Source organism: Corvus cornix, chromosome 8, assembly GCF_000738735.6.
Source record: "Corvus cornix cornix isolate S_Up_H32 chromosome 8, ASM73873v5, whole genome shotgun sequence".
Lineage (NCBI taxonomy): Eukaryota > Metazoa > Chordata > Aves > Passeriformes > Corvidae > Corvus > Corvus cornix.
This window is the reverse complement of record NC_046338.1, coordinates 15,692,412-15,714,100: the sequence shown is the minus strand read 5'-3', so window position 1 is coordinate 15,714,100 and position 21,689 is coordinate 15,692,412. Positions and strand designations below refer to the sequence as shown.

The following is a 21,689-nucleotide window of genomic DNA, read 5'->3' as shown; positions in this document are numbered from 1 at the left end:
AGACTGGAAATATGACAACTGAACATTTTTTAATGCAAACAAGTAACAAAGGTTGTACAGTCCTGTTGCACCACAGGAGCTGTTGGTTGCAGAAATATTCTGGTGTCAGTGTTAGAAGGGGTATGACCAGTAGTTTGGAGGGTATGGATTCAGCGTCTGAGGTATTGCCTTTGACTTTGTTGCAACATTTTCTGTTACCTGGCTATTCCCGGTCTTGGTCTGAGCTACTCTGCCTGCCTCCTCTGTGGGTAAAGGTGGGATGTGTTGAATGGGATGGGCCTGACCTTTAATGCTCTGTTACATCTTGGGAATGCAAAGGTGGAAATTGCTTTTTCTGTGAGTGCTGCTTTCCAGTATAGATTCGTGGGTTAAATCTACCCCATGAAGGTTAGAAGTGACTGACATGTACATTGCCCATAATGCTCATACTTAAATCCTTTCAGGCATTAGGCATGAGCACTTGACAGGTGAGGGGTGAGTGTCTGCAGCTGAAATTGTTGCATACAACAAAGGCTGTCTGGACAGGAATTTAAGTGTATCTTTGCAAAGCTCTGAAGTGCAGCAGATGGAGGCAGGGATGTGCAATCCTGCCTTGACCCTGCAGTTCCACAAGCAGTTCCTGTGTCTGCCAGGCTGTGGAGCTGGCAGTAACTGTGCAGCACAAAGAGGCAGAACTGAGAATCTGCTTGATGGGGCAGGTATATTCTGAAGGCCACTTACTACTGGCTGCAGTAGACTGTAGTTAATGTGAAGCATTCCAGGAAAAAAAAAGGCCTAGCTCTGAATTGTTTTTTAGGCAGCTCTGACCCCTTTGGTAGCTCCTGCCCTGCCTGTGTCAGCCAGGCCCGGGGGCAGGGTCCGGGGGCAGGGCCCAGGGTGGCAGCGTTTGCCCGGGAGCAGGGCCTGCAGTGCCGGCAGTGGCTGCCCTCAGGCTGGGGGGCTCTGCTCACGGATCGGTGTGAGGGAGGTGGCTCGAAGCCAGCCTGGGAGAAGGCAGGAGGCTGAAGGGTTGCATTCCCCACACACAAGTGCAAGGGCAGAGCATCTTCAAGCACCTCCTCTGTTAATTCAACGGCAGTTTCAGACTAGATCCTTGAAACTCAGGAGCCTTGAAAACTCTGGAACAATTTTGTTTAGGCAGGTATGAAGTGTCTGTCTCTGGGCAAAATGGCGTCATGTGAAATTCCATGTGGCTCTTAAGAGTAAAGAATTCTGTTCTAAATGCACTCAGAAAAGAAAGCTTCATCCTCTGTCTAAAGAATGAGCTCAGTGTGGGGTAGGTAGGTATAGATTGTGGTTTGGTTACACAGCTTGCTATGGAATGGTGGGTAGGAAAGAGACTGTAATGAAGCAGTACCCAGGAGTGGGGGTGAGAGTTGTGTCCCCCCTGCCCTCAGAGGAAGCCTGTGAGGGAGAATGCTGAGTCAAGCAGGCCAGACTCCAGCTAACAAGGTCTGCTCCTGTCAGCACTGCTCCAAGCCAGAGACTGCTTTCCTTCAGAAAGAAGGGATGCCGGGAACCAGTTTGTAATGTTCTTAAAAAAAAAAAAAATGGAAGCACACTGAGCTCCCACCAAAAGACTGGGTCCCCTCCTGATGGTAAGTTCTTTTCTGAAGTTACCTGTGGAGAAAACATGACCAGCCACTTCAAGAAACAGCAAAATCATGTTTGCGACACAATTTACAAATTATTCTATTTAGAACTTTAATTTGTGATATTAATGACTGCAAAACACTTAGAATGACATTTGTTAAAGGCACATTTCATTTTAATGCATAGTGTACCATTCTAAAATATCCTAATTTCCTTACAAAGTGCTTGAGCAGCCACATACAGATAAAGTATAGCAAAATATATTTACAATCTAGGGTTTAAATCTTAATCTGCCTAAAAATATTTAAAAAACTACAGAGATAAAATTAGTGCTTTTTTCAGCTTAACTGGGTGAACATACCCTCTAATTTTTTCTAATTTTTTTTTTTTTTTTTTTAGTGATTTGCTTAGATTAAAAAAAGATTTCTGTACAAGATGTAGTTACAAAAAGGTATGTTTGAGGATACTTTTGTAAGTATTAAGCACCCTGTGAGATGCTTGTATATATATATTTGGGAACCAAAAAGGGTGAGCTGACTGTACCTCAAAACTATTGGTTTCAGCTAGATACAGGAACATAATGTTTCTTGTCAATATAGAACCTGGAAACAAGGAATGCTGAGGAGTTGACCCACTCTGCCCAACGTGATTTGTAGCACTGGGGAAGGTGCCTGCCCCACTCCTGTGGGGGACTGGCCTGATTTACACCTAGTAACCATTATTTTATTTTTTTCTCCCTTAAGCTGCTCCCCTGCCTGACCCTGCAGGTCTGTCCAGCATCGTGATTTTAAACCACCACCTTAGTATTGCATACTCCAGTGGTTTGTGTTTCTCTGAATTAATAAAATTACCAGTTTTTAATTCATTTGAGTGCGATGCTCACTGCCTTAGCCCATGAACAGCAAACTCTGGCCAGGATGAACCTGTGAGGTTCCAGTGCTGAATAGTGCTCGAGGTAAGGACCACGTGGGAAATTTATTTTCCAAGAGTTAATGTCTGCCCACAGAACAGCAAATGCCAAAAATAGGTCTTGGTTTGCAAATACACACAGTGTTTGGTCTAAATTACTTCTCAGCTTTTGAGGTACAGCTTTTAGTGTTAAGGGGTTTATAAAATATACACTGTTTTTATCAAAAATATTCATACATTCTGTTACAACATATTGCTTTTTACCCTCAGTAACTGCCAATCCAGGGGCTGGAGGTCAGTGGCCTACATGGATACGTTTTTTTGTTCACTTGGCCACTATGCAACATTGGTGAAGTGGTACAGTTAAATTACTTGCCTGGAGGTAAGAATACATTACAACTTCCAAATATACATGTTCACAGCATGTATACATTGAAAATCCTTGAAGTTTTCTAAGTGATATGATCTTGTACAGCAGACAGAGGAGGTTGGAGGGGGTTAGATAGGGACTGGGAACTTCTCTGCCCCCTCAGGGCACTAGAAAGGCTCGAGGTGAGTATGGAAGGGGCCGGGCCTGGGCCTTTGCAGCTGCTCCGCTCTGGGGCTACACTGAGCAACGTCCTCCTTACATTCCTCATCCCAACCAGGGCCTTAAGCTGTGCTCAAGGAGCTTGAAGGCAAAACTGTTTGGCAAGTGACTTTGGTAAACTTTCCGGATTTTTCTGGATTTTTCTTTGTAATGGAAGCACTTACACAGTTGTTATCTCAAAGGCAAGGTCTTTAACATTTTTCCTAATAAATACCATAGAAAATTTACAAAACAAGGCATATCTGTTCTCAATACCATTATTTTAAGAACACAAGATGAAGGTGTAGAAATGTGTAGTTTTCAAGACTGCGCAATATTTAGCTGAAATCATTTGCCTTCTCCGACTAGAACCGTATTCTGTGTGAGTGTCACCAATATCCCAACTTATTTCAATGTGGCTGAGTGGAGATTACCTAGCTCAAAGTCTGCTTTTCCCTCTTAAGGCAGATACTTTAAAAAGCGGTATTATCTGCTGTGGAAGAGTGAGAGAAACTGTACAGATCCATGTGTGCCCATGTGCGGGAAGTTCAGCACAGCCTGGGTTCTCCAACTCAGCTTAGGAACGCCACAGACCTGCTTTCCAGTGCTCAGATAAAAAACAATATACAAAGAGGCCACTCTTCACAAGAGTGTTAAAACAGTACTTAAAAGGATCTTCATGTGATTTAAAAAAACCCAGAAGCTACAGGTGGCACAGAAAGCAATTGAAGGGTCGGTACTCTTCCGAGAGAGGCATTCTCGTAAGCCAGTCAGCTGGGGCTTCACAGTGTGTGTAAATTAACACCAATCAGCAATGTAATCAAAATCTCTGAACATTTCCTGCTCTTCTTCTGAAAGTATCCTTGGTTCCCGAGGTGGAGTGAGGATAGGTGCTTCAGAGGTAAATTCATCATCAAAATTACTAACATCTTCTCGTCCTCTAATGGTGGGTACGAAAGGAGGCTTGACTTTCTTGGCTAGTAAAGCGTGCCAATCTATTTGCTGTAAAATAAATGAACTGATGTTTAGTTTCCCATCTCTACTCTCTTTGTGTCCTTAGAAATAATACTAGTTTGTACTTACCCTAAAAAAGTGATGCTTTTTCACATCCTCAGCATCTTTCTCTCCAGCTCCAAGACGCCGCTCTGGATTTCTTCGTAGCAGCTGACAAAACATGCAAGGTTTCAGTGGAGAAAATCAGGGAGAGGGATAGGAAGGAGGAAGGATGAGTGTTACTATGTAAGAGGCAACACCAAGATGAGGTGGACAGTGAAATTCATACTGCCTGACCTATGGCCAATCCTTGCCCCTTGAAGAAAGGGACTGACAAAGCTTTAGCTTTTAGCAGTGCTCTTTCAGCCTGCCAGCACAGTTCCAGCAGCAGCTGAGCCAGCACCAGTGCCAGAGCAGACTCATCTGTCTCCCTGCAGAGCTGTGCTGCCATGTCTTGGTACTGGAGGTGATCTGGGACAAGGGCTCAGTACGAAGCTCAGAGTGTGAAGTTCCTCTTTGCTGTGAGGGTACAGATTTACATAAGCCAGTGGTTCTTGCTCGGCTCAGAGAAGAGATTACTCTGCTGTCTCAGTGCTCAGCTCCTTCACAGCAGCTGATTTACCATGAGAGGGTTCAAGCTGCTTCATACACTCAGCCAAAGGAAAGGGTTTCTTAACTAACTCCGGGAGCTTGATGCTCCCACTTGTGAATTGTACTGCTCTGAGCAGTCCCCTGTGCCAGGCAGGGCCCAGTAACAGGGTGAGTTGATATTCATGATGCAGCCATCAAAAAATAATGTCTACTATATTGTGTATGAAATTCTGTGATGGAAAGAGCATGCACAGAGCTCCAACTAGTAAAGTGCCAGTACAAAGTTCCTGGTACACATATTGTGGGTGCAGTGAAGCAGCACCCTGTCCCCTGTGGATACTGACATGACTTTTCACAGCAAAAATACCTTCCCCAGGTACTGCCTTAAAACTGTACTCTGCCTTCTTTAGGCAAACACTCCCTGGGGCTAAGCAATTGTTTTAAGTTACTGAATATTTATGCTATTACTCAGATAGTTATGTCACGGTTACTGTGCTATAGCACATTGCTGAAATGGGTGCTAAACTGATACTCAGCATCAGACATTTACGTGGAGAGGCTGATTCCAAAGGCTTTGGAACTACCTCTCCAGTATTGCCTTTCTATCAGCTGTGGTAAGGTGCTAACTTAGGTTCAACTGCCTGCCTTTGATAAGCAGGCACATCTCACTAAGGAATAGCACAAATAACAACCATAACCAAAATCAGCTGTTCCTTGCCAAGAATGGGACTGCAGATGCCATGTGTAGAGTGTTCCCTGCCGCAGTTGGAATGAAACCAAAAAGATTTAGAAGTCTTTGAATTAAAATATTCATGTGACAATGTTAATCTACCAAATAGGTCAATGCAGCAGTGTTCAGCTAGGAAAAGAGAGCTGAACGGCTCAAGTTAGGTAAAACTAGGAAACTTAGTTCAGAGAGAAAATAGAGCCTCAAGTGTTTTACATTTTAAAAAGAAAAACTTGTTCCTAATAAAGTGGAATGGCATAGACAATTTCCATTTAAGGTGACAGGCAGCATGGCACAGAATAAATGAAGCAAGTCAAAAAAAAATATACAAAGTGCAGGTTCCTGAAGTATTTTGTTCCTCACAAAAGTAATTGTTGGAAGCAGGGCAAGAGGGTGATACTGTAATATTAATTATTAAAATGTTCTTACCCGTCTCATTATTGAGATGGCTTCTGTAGACAGAAATCGTGGATATCTCACTTCATCATTTACAATGCTGTCAAACACCTCTTCTTCATCATCTCCAGGGAAGGGAGACTATAATGAAAATAATCTTAAAAATACTATAAACAGGCTTAAAATCACAATTGAAAACAACATAAACTCAGCTGAATGTTTGGAAATGAAGTCCTCCTTCCCAGAAACAGATACATGGCTTTCCATAACAAAGAGAGAAAAGGCAAGCTGGTATTATCCCATAATTCCTACTGAAGGACTGTGCTTTAAAAATGTGCTTTTACATGTAGAAACACCTTAAACTGGGATCTTCTTTGAACTCAGGGTGTACAGGGAACATGGAAAGTATCTCTCAGCTCTTCTTTGGGGTAGCTATCATTCACAAATAGTGTGGTCAAGACTAATGTGTTTTTGTAAAATCTTTAGCATGTTGCAGCTCAAGGGTTTTTAAACTGTTTTGAAGTGGCCAGACAGATGTATGTGACACTGTACAAACTTTCTGTCCTTTTTTACCTGAAAGGAAGTAAGCTGAATGATCATCTTTTTTTGAAAAAGAACAAAATTATGAATTTTTAGCATGTGAGCTATCACTGTGCCACCTGGGAGATACTGTTACAAAACAGACCAGAAGGTAGAGCACTATATGCAATGGCAAATAAACTTCTCAATAGTGATTTATTTATACCAGCTCATTTACATGGAACTGGGGCTTCCTGTTTTAGTGTCTTTGGCATAATCTTTCACTGCTATCCAGTTTTATGTGTTAAAGTTCACCTCCATTCAAACTACAGGAGTTAAGAAGCTTATTTTTTCCTCAAAAGTATTTGAAAGCAGAACACTGGTATTGCTGTGGACATCCAGACTTGGTAACAGATGTATCCTGGAAACTTAGCTCCCCCAAACTGTATGTATAGCTGTACTGTACTCTTACTTAGAGACACAGCTATTAATGTGCCATACTGGAATTTGATTTAAGACATAATGATATAATTAAAAATAAAGCAAAGATTTAGAGGTTAAGTCTTTGACCAGTTACAACTCATTGGCTTTTACAATTGCTGGTAATTCAAGCTTCAGACATGACTTGCCAACTTCTCCAGTGTTACAGCAGCCAATATCAGGTGAGTAGCTGCTCAGTATTTCACACTTCTCTTCCTTGATGACACACATTAAGATGCTCACTGTAAATCTGGGTATGCCTATGCATGCTGCATAATGAATACTGATACTGTGGCAGATACAGGGCATATGAAATGTTGACAGGCTGGTACCTTGAGTTTTGTAACCTTTCAAACATTGCTTAGTTTTATGACTCCACTGTACCTTACTAGAACTTACCTCACCCACTAGCATCTCATAGATAAGAACACCAAGACCCCACCAGTCTACAGCTCTTGTATAGGACGTTTCTGTCAGCACCTCTGGAGCCAGAAATTCCGGTGTGCCACAGAATGTGCTTGTTCTGTCTCCAAATCCCATTCCTGAAAGTTACAGATAATGAAAAGCAAGCAGTATTTTCTGCCATTCCACAACCTATTCCTCCAAGCAGAACCTCTCTCCAGAGCAACTCCAACTGATACTGTAGATCCAGGGCCTGTGTCCTGAAGGCTCAGGCCAATGGGGTAAAACATTCCCTCCTTCTTCCTCCCTATGCCTTTGTTTCATACATGCTTCTGTTCAAATTTTTCTTTCCCTCACTATATGCAGTGAGCCAGATTAAGCTTCCAGTTACACCTCTGTCACCCACTTACCTTTGGAAAGAAACAATCTTACTCTCCATTTCTATCAGTTAGCAAAAGAAAATGCAGTACCCACTAGTTTAGTCAAACATGCTCCTCTAGATGCTTCTGTAGTGCAAACTACATATAGTAAAGTAAAACATGGAGTGTAGTGAAAGAACCTGGAGCAAAATAAGCCCTGTGGATTAGCCAGCGGGGCAGAGTTTTGGACATCAGCACCACCAGGCCTGATGTGACATGACAAGGGGAGCTGCTGCAGAAAACTTGAGAAAACCATTTATTGTAGCAGTCAGTGAAGGAAAGAGCTTTCCTTCTCATTTTGTTTTGCCATTTACAGAACTTATTTGTAGCTATAGTCACAGGACTTGCCCTGGCACTCACGTTTGAAGACCTACTGAATTTATCCAATTCCCCCTTAGGCTACCTAAAAGGAAAAGATATGGAAGACAAGCTACGCAAAATGAAAAAGGAACTTTGCCCACACAATGGGGTTTTGAGAAAAACACTGTAATAGCTACCTCTATTTGGTAGGTACCAGTAGTGAGATGCTTGGAAGTAACTTTCTAGGCCTCCCTTTTGGGATAATATCTCAATTTTAGCTATAGTGTACTTTGCACATCATTTCCATATACTTAGAGTTGCAACTATTTCTGAGCTAAAAAAATAGATAATGAATTTGTCAAAAAGTAAGAGCTTGGCCTGGATTATAATAGCACTTGATTTTGTTGTACAGTGTCAACATGTTTAGAATGAGGAAACCACCTAAGGCTTTTTCTACTCACTTGTAAAATGTGCAGTGTGCCTTGTTAACAAGCAGAGATGTGATCAAGTAAGAGTCAGAATAGGTGATGCTCACAACCGACAAAAAATAAATAAAAAGAACAGGGCAATGCTCAGGTGCTCCTCATACTTCCCTACTAAGGAACTTCCTCCTATCTCCACATTTGTACAATCAGAGATATATTTTTTTTCCTTCAAATGACATGGTAGATAGACCCTCTACACATCTGGCAGTCCAAAACTCTCAAGGAACAGTCAAGAGTAGGACAGACTATGGAATTCCCCTAGAAAGAAAATTTAACGGCCATTACCTTCTTTGCAAAGACCAAAGTCAGCAATTTTCACAAAGCCTTCTGTGTCCAGCAATAAGTTATCCAACTTCAAATCTCTAAATGAACATTTAAGAACAAAATTGCATCACTTGATGTTTCTTCAGTCCTGTTCAGAACAGCTGAAATTCATCTGCTGGAAATGACTACTTACCTGTACACTATCTTGTGCTCATGTAAATACTGAAGTCCAAGAACCACACATGCAGCATAAAATCTGTTGAAAAAGTTAAAATTTCAATGGAATTTCATCGTGATTTTCAGACTGTGAAGTCCATTATTATTGATTTTTTTTTTTTAATGAGCCATCCTTTGAAGATTAACAACTGCTTTTTTTGGCACGGATTAGTTTTATGCAAGGCCAGAGTTTTAAAGTCAGATGGCAAAAATGCTCAAACTTGTAGCCTTCAAACTGCAGTATGTTTGCTTGGGCTGGAGGATAAATTTTCTGTAGTGTTCACTGCCATAGTATTGAAGGTTTTCTAAATAGGCTTATTCTTTCCTTTTTAGCCTTGTCTGCTATTTTAACTCTTCATTCAGCTTTTCTATGTAATGTTAAAAAAAGTATCATAAAAATTAAGTATTTGTATATAGATTTTGAATTCAGTGTAGATTCAGACACATTAAACCTGCATGTCTTTTTCTACCAAAATCAGTTAGAATCGCCAACCCTTTTAAAAACTTAAGCAGCATTTACTGAAGTGACATAATGTGGTGGCATGTGGTGATAAAGCCCTTAGTTCTTATCCACTGAGCAAAGTGCCCTTCACTTAATGCCACAGGAAGGGAAGATACTCACACTGCTCTGGGTTCAGAGAAGACATCAGTATGAATGTGCATCATCAGGTCCCCACCAGCAGCATATTCCATTACAAAGCATACGTGATCTTTGGTTTGGAAACAAGCAAAAAGGTTCACCAAGAAGGGATGTCTTACACTATTCACAGTTTCAAATATTCGCTTTTCACACATCAAGCTGCAAACAAAATCAGGAACAATTTAAAACTGAGTGCTGAACCACAGTTTTTCAATTCTCAGAAATTACTGGTATTTTATATTTTATGTTTTTTGCTCTATTCCTCAAGATAAGATAAGAACTTTTTATTTTGTTTCGAGAGAGATTTTAATACAAGGATTTCATGCATTTATATTTAGCTTTCTCAAATGAAAAGAGGAAACCTAGCAGTCCATGAAAATTGTGCCCTGACAATTTTCCTTCCAAATACTCAGATTGCATTAACTGTGCATTGATATAACGTGACATTCATTTCAATGAATTTTTATTTTAATTGTTTACAAGACATAAAGTAGAAAACCAGTGACAGTATTATAGACATCTATCTCTAGTAATTCCTGGTTATTTTTCCTTAAACCAATTGTTTAAGTTGTAGGTTATTGTTCATATAGCTATCCTTCTTCCTGCAAATGAATACAGTCACTCTTAAACAGTTGTAAAAACACCTTCTTGGACTAAAACCAAACAGTTTTGTAATGGTCCCTTCCCTTCCAAGCAAATTTAAAAAAAAAAATCTGATTTTTGGGTCAAAAAGATTGAAAAACACCCAACAGTAGAGTATACAAAGGGAAAATATGATGGACAGAGCATGACAGTATGTTACAGGCTGAGAAACAGCAACATAGGTTCTGCCAGTAAAGAAAACAGTCACTGTTATCCCCTAATGTGATTGAAGTAATTAGAATAAATAATTGCAAGAGAACCCGAAAATCAAAAAGAGGATCAGCTTTAAGTCAGAGCTGTAGTTCAGGCATAAGAAGGGCACTAAAACAAACCAGAGGTTACTCTGCTCCCTCCTTGCCCCAGAACAAGACTACAGCAGCCAACTATGCAGGGAGATGCCAACTGACTTTGCTCTTCCATTCAATTCATCAACTGCCTGGTAGAGCACACAACTGATTTATGGAATCCACGTGTTATATTGTACAAACTGACCTGTCTACTTCATCACGAGCCACAATATCTCCTTTCTTTAAGGCTTTAATAGCAAACATCTCGTTTGTGTTTTTGTATTCTGCCAACAGCACCTAAAACAGAAGGGATAAATTTAAGAGCTGTATCCAGTTTTTGATAAAGCCTTGACACTTGATACAGCCTTTTGACGTTTACCTTTCCAAAATGTCCTCTGCCCAATACAGCGCAGCATCTGAAATCCTTCAGACTGAACTGAAATCTTTGTTGTGATCTATGTAAATAAAAAAAGTCACAAAGTTTCTAGTTTGTTAGCTGTAAGAAATATTATTCAGATCAAAACAGCAAAACCACTGCTTTTTCACCTTCTATCTTCAGGCTCTCTGGTGTTGGTGTATTTCATGTCTGCATGGGGAACATCAGACTCACAGATTATTTCAGGCTGGAGTTTTGGAACAATACTATTTCTGCCATTTTCAAAATCAAAAGTTGTTACTTCATCCTGTGAAGAACAAGAAACCTGAAAATTCAGAACTGATTGTGAAGGCAGATGAATGCAGAAATTTTACTATAAGCATGTGAAATTCTTCATACACCCAACACCTGGGCTAAAATGGCAAACTTTCAGATGATACAGGTAAGTAAGATCTTAACAGACTGATGAAACCTATTGCTCCAGTTCTTTCTGTTCTTTCTTAATAAAACCATTTTATCCTGAATACTCTAATAGTTTTGGAGCTCTGTTTCTTTTTCTGTGGTGAAACCAATGACAGGGAGTGTTAAACACACCAACCACAGAGAAAGTTTGCTACCAAGAGCAATCAGAGCATTCTATTGAGACAAATCTGTGTGTGGAAGTTAAGGGAGCATGTGCTGATATATAAAGGAAGAAATCCATTATAAAGATGCCAATATTAAAACCTTGTTAAACTGTATAACCAGAGATTCTTAAAAGTTACTTGCCTGAGAAGGCACATCAGGAGCCTTTATCTCAGAGGAAGATTCACATATTTCCCCAAGGGAAGATGCACGGGGTGGAGCAGGTGGAGGCTCAGGCTCAAGTTCAAAGTCCAATTTGGCTACAGGAGAGTCACTGACAAGAAAATAAATAACTCCTCAGTGTATAGCAAAGACTATTTTACTATCTGTAGATTTCTCCTAAACCAAACCTTGTGTGTGTGGATCAAGCTATAAAATAGTTTTCCACAACTAAAACATGGACAGTCTGCAGCCTTGCAGGACAACCAGACTCTGCACACATTGTGTACATTAGGGCAGAAGCATCTCACTGCTCCCTCCTGCGCTCAGGGGCACTGCAAAGCTGCAGGGGTGACCTACCCAGCTGGCAGGGTCAGTTCAGCGAGCTGGGCATCCACCACTGGCCCTGTGGCAGGCACTGGTGCTTGGGGGCTGAAGGTGCCAGAGTGATTCACTGTCGGAATAGCTCTTCTTACCAGCCTTCCCCAAGTGGCAATATTAATATTCATCTGAGGAGCTCTGAGAAATGTTTTGCCTATAGATATTGTGAAAAAAGAAAACAGAGTGCAAGTAATTTCCTTACTCATTACCGAAACCAATAATTATAAAAAAGCCCATATTAATTAGTTTATAGTTCATGAAGAACAAACTGAATTTGTCATACTCCTTAGCAATTTCTAATTATTCACAATTAAATGCTAATGCATAATAAGGAATTCAAATACAAAAGATTTCTAAGTGCAATGCCAAATCCTTCATTATCAACAGCATTATCTGCAGGCAAACATTAGACCTCTGTATAAGAAGTATCACAGATCTATACAATTTTTAAGCTTTAAATTTTATATTGAACAATCACCTTGCTGTTTCGAAAAAATTTTCTTCTGCCTCTGGAGTTTTGGTCTTCTTTCAATAACTGGATTAAAAAACGTAACCTGCAGTTCAAATAACGTGTGTTATAATTCAAGTTTCGCGACAAAATGCATTCTTAAAAGTTTAAGGAAAACTTGCTAAACTATTCTGCAATGTAATACTTGCAAGGATGTTCAAGTGCTTCAAAGAAACAGTCTTACCTCTGCAAACAGAGTGCCCTGGGGTTCAAGATAGAGACACATGCCATGCCGCTGGTTATCCAGGAAATCTTCTAACCTCAGAAACTTTACTGCACACAGAGATCTCCAGTCACGCCAATAAACTGAGATTTCTAATTCACGTGACTATGACAGGAAACACAGACACAGGAAATCACTTATTAGTAATTGTTCTGCAAGAGTTACCACAGTACAACTGTTAAGATCAAGCAACTCAAGGATCAAGATGCAGAGCAGTTACTTTAACTGGCTGTCAGAGCTAACCAGTCAGACTGAACAAGCTCTCATTAGGGTGATCACAGCATTTCACTTCAGTTCAGATGTGATCTCCAGTGTACAAATACAAGCATAGGTGTAAAATTTCCCCTGAGAGTAGAAGCAGAAAGCCACAGTCACCAGACTTTTTGGGTCAGTCTAACAACACTGCTTGATTGAGATGTATTAGCTCAAGCTCTGACAACAAAGTCTAACTTGTGTTCAGAAACCCCAATTTTAGTAGTTTCCACATTACTTGCAAGTATCAACTTAATGTCATGCCTGCAGACATTTTAGTACCTGCATGTACACAATGATGAAAAACCATATAGAGTATCTCTAGAAACGCATACACTTTTTGTAACATGGTTATGAAGAGGGACCAAAAACTTTAAACTAACAGGACCTACTGCTGTATCTTGCTAATGTGATTTATGTATTCTTAGGGTGTCTTATATGTGTGTTAAAAAAACCTGTCCCAGAAGTGAAGAATCCTGCAATACAATGTAGCAGCAGCATTGTATGTTACTAGTTTAATTGCATCTTGATACATCAGTTTACTGTCTACCACAGTTATGATACATTTTAAAAGAAGTAGAAGTCAGGAAGAAGCACCAGATGAAACAATAACGGGGCTTGGATTGTGCATTTCAAGTACATAAGGATTCACAGAATATTCTGAGTTGGAAGAGACCCACATGGATCATCAAGTCCAACTCTTAAGTGAATGATCCATATGGGATTGAACCCCCACCTTGGTGTTACCAGCACCATGCTTTGTCCTGCTGAGCCAGTCTCAGGATATGTGGCCAGGAACAGCAGAAGCAAAGTCCTTTTCTGGCACCAAAAAGCCGAGCTCTTAAACAGAGACCATGACTCATAGGAGGCTGGCAGGAGCAGCTACTACACCAAGTAGTTTAAGTCTTAATCTGAGAATAATTGAGGCTTCAGGGCTCCACAGCTGCTTGGTTTTTTTCTGCATTACTCCTACCTGTAACCTGAATTTCTCTACCTGCAAGTCTGAAGTTGCTTTCTTCCTAGACGGAAGGAATCTGGATTGGGGCTCAGCGGGAAAAAAGCAAAAACAGGAAAGCGGCTTTTATTTTTTCTCATGTGAGAAGCATGTACTGGAGTAAGCATGTACTGGAGATAACATTTAAGCTCCTAAAATATAGTGTAACTTTCAGTCTATATTTAACACTGACAGAAAAAAAAAAATCTTTGTACCTTAAAATACTAGGACTATCAGGTATCTAAAAAAAATGCTTGATTAAATATATATAACATAAATTCTACTTCCAGAGTATCAATTCAATACTTGTGCCCTCCAAGTAACATTTAAAGTTATAAGAAAGAACTATTAATGAATTTATTATTCCTGAAGAATTGACCAGCTGCAGATGAGAACACTTCTATAAAAACACTGTAAAAATTCTATGACATGGTTTTACCAAAACACCCAAACTGTACTTGATATCGCAATTTACTGATAAATAAATAAAAGCTGATGATCCAAATAAGAATGTAAACCCCATCTATCACAATCTAAAAACCCACTAAGGGTTAGATCTTGGCAAAAATATTACATCAGTTTGTAAGTTGGAAAAGATTTCTAGAATGCTGGCCCAGCACAACAGCCTGACCCCAGGGAGCTCACTCTAGTAAAGATGGGAATACTGCACTTACGGAATTTGAACAAAATGACAGCAACGGGGGAGAAAAAAAGCAACACAAAATTAATACAAAGAATCAACTACAGCTGTCAATGAAATCAGGCCACATTTTTACCCTGTCCAGCTCCAGTGTAAATTTCTGATCCCATGACTGATTGGAAATCGGTTTCCAGCTAGTTTGACCAACCACAGTGTTATCCAGCTTCAGTACAGCACAGACTTCATCTGTAAGTAAAGTACACAAACTCAGCTTAAATCTTTAAGAGGATTTTACACAAACAAAAAATTCTCCAGTAAGTTTCTCTTAGAAATATAATCTCATATTTAATTGGTTCTTATGGGCATAATAGTGTTGTTGTGCATTTGCTTTTGTTAACAGCTTAACAGGTGAAGAAACATTTACGTTTAAAGCTTGAATCAATTTAGTATTTTAAATTACAGAACACATCATGCCCATGAAAATTTAAATAAAAGATATGCATAAAAATAAGAGAAGTAAGGGTATACTGAACTGGACAAGTCATCAGTTTTCAGAAGGTTTCTACTACTTCCACTTTTACTTTTACTGGGTCTGCTTATGAAAGATGATCGGGCTTCATTTGGACTCCAACCAGGTAATGTAATTGATGTGGCTTTTGATCGACCAGGGACATTTTCCAAAATATCTTGGCAGCCCATGAGCCTCACTTCCAGGGTACCTAGAAGAAGATGGACAATGATTTATGAAAGACTTCTGCTCTTAAGTAAACCAAGTGAATGACTAACGACTGATTGATGGCAATAGCTCACATTCTGACTCCCACAGGGTATAACAGAAATATCAGATGAAATCAAAAGACAAATCCAAGACACACATATATATTGAAAATAAAAGCATTAAAAGTCAACTATGTGGGACTCAACCTTCTAGAAAAGAGCAACAGTTCACCAAGGTAACATAAAATAAATTTTTGTTCTGTGTCTCAGAAGTTTCTTTGTTTTCTTCACTTGGGACCTAACTGACTTGGGTTCAAGTTGTTAGCAATGTCACTTTTTAAGACTGACAAATTTCAAGTTTCTTATTAAAACAATGAATCTTGCAGATGGAGCAATAAGAATTTTTAATGAGTTTTATATAGCTAATTAATATTGGATAAAATTAACAAACTATTGAGACTACAGATTTGCGTAAGAAATTGCACACTAAGAAATCACATTTGCCTGCTGCATGCTGAAGTCAAATTTGAGTTAGTATGTAATTTAAAATCATTGAATTGTTCCAAGTTGACTGAATTTGGATTTACAAAAGCTGAGACAAGAAGCTATTCTTCAACAAGCTATTCTTCCAAATCTTCTACATCTTTAACCAAATGAGGTATAGAGGCTGCTGTTCAAATTGAAAAGAGTTTCCTCCAGCAGCACAAAAAACATCTGAATACCACAGATGGTACAAGAATGGTAGGCTGGCTTCATCCTGTACAAGACAACGTCTCAAACTGTGACACCACCGACTGGCAAAATCAACTGCTAGAAGTGGTGAAATCAGCCAGTTCATAATCAGTGTCAGCTAGAAATGCAGCTCTGAAATGCAGTCTTCTTTTGATAGCAAATGTATTTAACCATGAAACTTAAAAGTACTCTTCTGTAACAGAAACTTAAGTCAGACTTAACCTAGAAATGATCTGGCAACATCATAGCCCACAGAACAGACACCAAGAAACCAGTCTAAGAAGAAATCCCAACCTGTAGGAAGCTAACAGCCGTAAGTGACAGCTAAGCATTAGGCTATGAAGACAAAGAGATGCTATTGGCTTCCGAAACAGGTTAAAAGGTAAAAGAATACTTCATTCCCAAACTCTGTTTAGAAAAAAAAAAGATATTAATAAGCAGAAAAGCTATACTCTTGTATAAGGAATGGATGCAAATCAGAAAGTTATGTTGATGCACGTTAAGAAGTATGACAGTAGCACTGCTCTATTTTTCACAAAGCATTAGAGGCAAAACACAGAGACACTGTTCATTTAAATCCAGCTCAATACAAAAGCTCTTTGTATGGGCAATATGAAAGTGAAACTACTAAGAACTTCACAAGCATGTAGCTTTGTTTTGTCAATTTCTGTTAAAAACTTTTCATATGTATCAGTAAATCACCTGTAAAGAGAAACTGTGACTATAATGGATCTGATCCTTGATTACGTATTACAGGAAAAGAAAAAAATAGCAAGCTGTTTTATACTCAAGGCATGATACTTTCTGCCTACAGTCACTGATCATTTGAGATTTCATTTGATGAGAAAAGTTCCTCTTACCACACGACCTTACAAGGACTCTTGGCTGAGGTACTGATAAACCACAATGCAAGAGAAATAGACTTGCTCCATTTTTTTCTTATTCTTATTCTTATTCTTCTTCTTATTCTTCTTATTATTGTAGGTTAGCAGAAGACTTCCTCTTTTTGTTTTAAAATATAACCCTACTGTACTTCAAAACTAAATTCTGGTTTCAGTTATACATGTATAACCTTAGTAACATTTGAATTACAGGTGGGTTTTTTTGTAATAAACTTACTATGTTAATAGTAGGCTTAATAGTTACACGCAAAATGTGTTAGGAAACAAAGCACAAAATCAAACCTATCTGTTCTAGGAATTCTCATGTGACCATTTACTAAATAAATTTCAAACAGCAACATACCCCCAAGCAGTCAAAAGCATGTTTTTCTTTAAGAACACTGTGAGGCAAATATTCAAGACCTTTGTTAAACTATCGTTCATCTCTTGAAACTTTACTTTCAAATGAAGGACAATTCCAGGTCAACCCAAACTATGAGAAGTTCCTAAGTCACATTTATATATAAATGTACTGGTCCCTCACAAGAGGCTAAGTCTCTCAAAAAAAAAAAAAAAAAAAAAAAAAAATCACCCCCATCTTATTAACAAGGAAAACGACTGACACCAACAAACAAGAGTCTTCAACGGTTTCATGCATGTTTGTTAGGAGCTCCTTCTCTGGATTACAAAGGTAATGCATGATTTGGTAGTATAAATCTCACCTTCCAGAAATCCAGTGAGATCCAGTGGGTAAAACAGGAACTGGGAGAAAAGCTGGGTGCCTATCTCCAGCTCTGTCACCTACTTGTTGTACGATCAGGGCAACTCACCGAACCCTGCTGCAACTTTATTTTTCTATCTGTAGAATGGGGATAATGATACTTATCCACCTTGATGATAAGTACTTGATAATCTAAAGATGAAAGGCATTTGGTAAACGCTAGCAATATAATTCCATAGGGACCTATTTAAGGCCAGAACTTCACATTTTCAGTAGGATTATAAAAAGGTCAACAAATAAATCAAAGAAACTTATCTGCATTTTTTTCAGTGCATAGACACTTGGAAACTCTAAATGCCTTTTTCTAGGAAAAGAACAACAATTAAATATGTCCAGTAAGAAATATAGTTGTCACTAAAGGCTCGTTTTAAACTATTAATTAAGATCAAAAAAAGAAAAAGAAAAAAGCTCTTTAAGTCATACCTGTTAAAGCTGCTGGTTTGGACAGTGTACTATACTGGTTTTGAGTAGATATTACACTTTGACGAGGACTTAATGTGGGTGAAGAGACTAATGAAAGCTCTTCTATAATAATACTGCTTTTGGGATGGTTTTTAGGAAGTTCATTCAATCTCTGTTCCAGTGAATACTTCAAGAGGTCCAGCTTCTGGCTTGATTCATTAAATCTTGCTTGTGCCTTTTTAAAATAAAAAGAAATTTGAAATAGTTCAGTTTTTTTTCCTTAAAGAACCTTTAAAACAAAGTATCAGAAATTGTAATGACATAAATTACTTCTGAAAGTGCCTTTCTGTCGGTAACTTTCCCAGATCCAAGTAATTTCATCACATTTTTTGCACCTTCTGCTACAGCATACTCTATCCTAAAATGATGCCGTAATTCTTCCATTCGGAGTTCAAGAGGGCTTATCACAGGTTTTGCTGCGAAGAGATATAAACAAACAACCTTCATTGAAGATAACAACCAGGTTTAATTTCTTTAATATCAACCCCTTCTCCATATAAACAGAGAAGAAAAAGGAAAAAACCAGGAGAGATGCATATTTGGTAGCCCAAAGAGAAGCTTGAAATATGTCGTAAAAGTGACATTTTAAGCATCTGCATTTGAATGAAGAAATAACTGATCAGAGCCTCAATTCAATAAACAGCTCCTACTCCCTGAAGAGCTATAATTGCTAGAGGATGTGAGAAAAAGAATATGTCTTCAGGGAAGTTAAAGGGAATAAACCCAAATATCCCAAATATTCAACTGGCAAGGAGGTTTTGAGACTTCAACACTTGTCAACTACACTGTGAGCATTTATCTTTTAAACTACTCTGTAGCCAAGTAGATCCCTGATCAGTTTCTGATAATCCCCCTGCTTCACTTGAAATCCCATGGAATCTGGCTTCTGCCAGCAGAGAAATGTAAGAGATTCCATACACTGCCTTTGCCAAATGGTCTGGGTTAACCATTCCAATGTCCACATGTTACAGTGCTTAGATATCCTAAACAGAATATTTCCTGGATATATTCATTTATGTTTAAAGCCCTAAGAGTAGTAAAAACACAAAAAGGCATTTGAAAGCCCTTTCTAGCTTGAATTTCCTTTTCTTTTTAACAAATGATATACATAACCCATGTGCTAAAATGCGGTGTTAAGAAGTGGTGTGTAAAAACAGAGAAACCAAACACCTCTTACACCACAAAACAGAACACACACATACACATTTTTCATTATCTAGGATATATCCAGGCCCTGACTACAAGCACTGTCATACAACATCAATATTCAGAAATGCACACAAATAAAGTTCAATGGAGATATACCCATATGCCCATAAGTTTCTAGTACACTCATGCTATTAGAGCTCAGGGGTAGTTTTTTTGTTATTTGAAGATTTTCAACGAAATCCAAGTTTAAAAATACTTCAGAAATGCAGCATGAATATTTCAAGCCAGGTAATTTTAAAAACACTTTTTTTGATGTTTTAAATATAGTTGTTTAGCACTCAATCTAGCCTAAATACCTCCAAAACCAGGAAAAATTCTCCGTCTGTGCTCCCACTAGGAATAATAAGGTCAATCTATTTAAGTATGACAAGCAGGCTTTGTAGTGGCATCAGATTTTTTTTTGGCATCATAATATAAAGACTATATGCTTTAAAGAAAATCACTAATTATTAAGACAAAAGAAAGCATTCATGAAGGGAAAAGGTAGACCACAAAGTAAAAATGGACTGCATAAGGCATAAAAACGATGCTAAAGAGAGATTGTATTTCTCTTCATTACGACAAAGGTATTTTCCTTCCAATCAGATGCATCTGGCACCCCAATGCACACAAAGTTTTGCCTAGTCTCTGATTATTTTTGGTTCATGCAAGCTTTATCAAACACTCCTAATAGAAATTTATGGTAAGTCTGTGTGCATATGGGTATATATCTATACGGTATTCTGACATTAATGACTTGTATTTCCTTTCTACACCATCACCATTATCAAAAGCCAATTCATTGGTCTGGACTGCCTGAAGAATCTGCATCCTTATAACTTCTATTTTTGTCTTGCTGTCCTGAAGCATCTGCTGAGCTGTTGCAAGAAGTTTTCGATCCTATTAAAACAAACAGACAAGTTGAAATCATAAACTTCTTCATGGAACAAGACACATTGAAAGTTTCAAAATACACATACTTAGGAACAAGAACTAAATCTGTGCATTTCCTTTGGTATAGCATTAGGCAAACTAACCACATTAGGATTTTAGTGGAAATTAAGTTAGGACAGAGGCATTGGTTGATTAAAGACTGTAAGCCACTCCCAGGGAAACAGTATGTGTTTCAAGGTGAGTAAAGGAGGCACGATCTAGAAACATTACATGTGTAGATTAATGTTTTGTAAGCTGCTACTAAAGAAAGGAGAAGTTATTAAGTGCAAAATACCTCTGAAACTATGTAGAATGTCTCCAATTTTCTTTGAGTATGGTAGGAACTCTTGTAATAGACAAATTTGCTAGACTAAGCCCACATAAAAGTAATTGTACTATTTAATCTGAGCTGATTTCCAATAGTGAAATTAGAAATATGAAGTTGCTTACATAGCACATTATGTCTGCAGTACATTTTTCTGAACATATGAAAGCTGAAGATTTTTCATATTAATAAATACATAACAAACAAGGGTTACTTCATAAGCTGTTTCCTCAGCAACCTAAGTACTTTTTAATCTAAATAAACTAAGATAACCAAGTTTTGTTTTCAAAAGCAGTATCACAAGACGCCGTTTAGAAGAGAACATTCCTGAAGACGAGCTTTCATAAACCTCTATGGCTGCCATGTGGCTCACTCTCTGTGTTCTGGGAATTACCAGACAGCTTAAAGGTGATCTGACTTGCAAGTAAGAACAACAACACAAAAAAAGGTATAAGAAAATTTAAGGCGGTGTATTTGTCCTGTCCATGCAGTACCGATCAATCAGAGTAATTAACAGCAGTCAGTGCAGATGTGTACCACCCTTGTCACAGCCCAAAGCGCATTTTGGTTAACTCATTTTGTAGCCGCTCTATAACCTCGCTAATAAGTTACTTTCCCATGGACATGGTTTATACTTGTATTTTTAATTTTATAATGAAGCTATCAATTATTTAAGAAGTTAATGAAATTAAATTCTTCTCTTGCCATAACCAAGACAAAGAACTGCACTAAAGCTCCCAGAGCTGGAAATACTGGCACCATGAAGCATACTGTAAAAAAAATCTGTATGCTGAGAAATTTACCTTCACAGAGCTCCTCTATGACCTTGCACCGAACGTATTACTCACTCAGATATTTTAATGCTGCCCTACATTCTGCAGGGTAGATACACCAGGATCTACACATAAGAAGACTCTGGTTGCATGAAAAGAAATTGTGCCCCCTCTGCATACCATAGTGTCATAACTCTTGATTTTAAGTTTTAGTATTAATCAACATTTCAGAGAGATGAAAACCACTAGTTTTCATATTTTAAGATTCCATGTTACCTATCCAATTAATGATCACACTGACTTTCCTAA

General features: G+C 38.5%; 1 protein-coding gene across 4 annotated transcripts in view; it reads right to left on the bottom strand.

Annotated features, from left to right (window-relative positions):
* Positions 1-1,679: 1,679 nt before the first annotated feature.
* The window catches only part of PKN2 (protein kinase N2), a 55,494-nt gene continuing 35,484 nt past the window's right edge, over positions 1,680-21,689 (bottom strand). For all 4 annotated transcript variants that reach the window (XM_039556039.1, XM_010409068.4, XM_019291586.3 and 1 more), the window contains 19 exons: positions 20,132-20,249; positions 18,432-18,577; positions 18,123-18,336; positions 15,122-15,307; positions 14,725-14,834; positions 12,664-12,807; positions 12,450-12,525; positions 11,951-12,125; positions 11,576-11,705; positions 10,978-11,114; positions 10,811-10,886; positions 10,637-10,728; positions 9,485-9,661; positions 8,840-8,902; positions 8,668-8,744; positions 7,176-7,318; positions 5,811-5,918; positions 4,154-4,234; positions 1,680-4,072 (listed from right to left, as the gene is read on the bottom strand). In XM_039556039.1, coding sequence (XP_039411973.1) covers positions 3,869-4,072; positions 4,154-4,234; positions 5,811-5,918; positions 7,176-7,318; positions 8,668-8,744; positions 8,840-8,902; positions 9,485-9,661; positions 10,637-10,728; positions 10,811-10,886; positions 10,978-11,114; positions 11,576-11,705; positions 11,951-12,125; positions 12,450-12,525; positions 12,664-12,807; positions 14,725-14,834; positions 15,122-15,307; positions 18,123-18,336; positions 18,432-18,577; positions 20,132-20,249 — 2,457 coding nt within the window. In that variant the 3' untranslated portion in view covers positions 1,680-3,868. The remainder of the gene's footprint in view (positions 4,073-4,153; positions 4,235-5,810; positions 5,919-7,175; positions 7,319-8,667; positions 8,745-8,839; positions 8,903-9,484; positions 9,662-10,636; positions 10,729-10,810; positions 10,887-10,977; positions 11,115-11,575; positions 11,706-11,950; positions 12,126-12,449; positions 12,526-12,663; positions 12,808-14,724; positions 14,835-15,121; positions 15,308-18,122; positions 18,337-18,431; positions 18,578-20,131; positions 20,250-21,689) is intronic.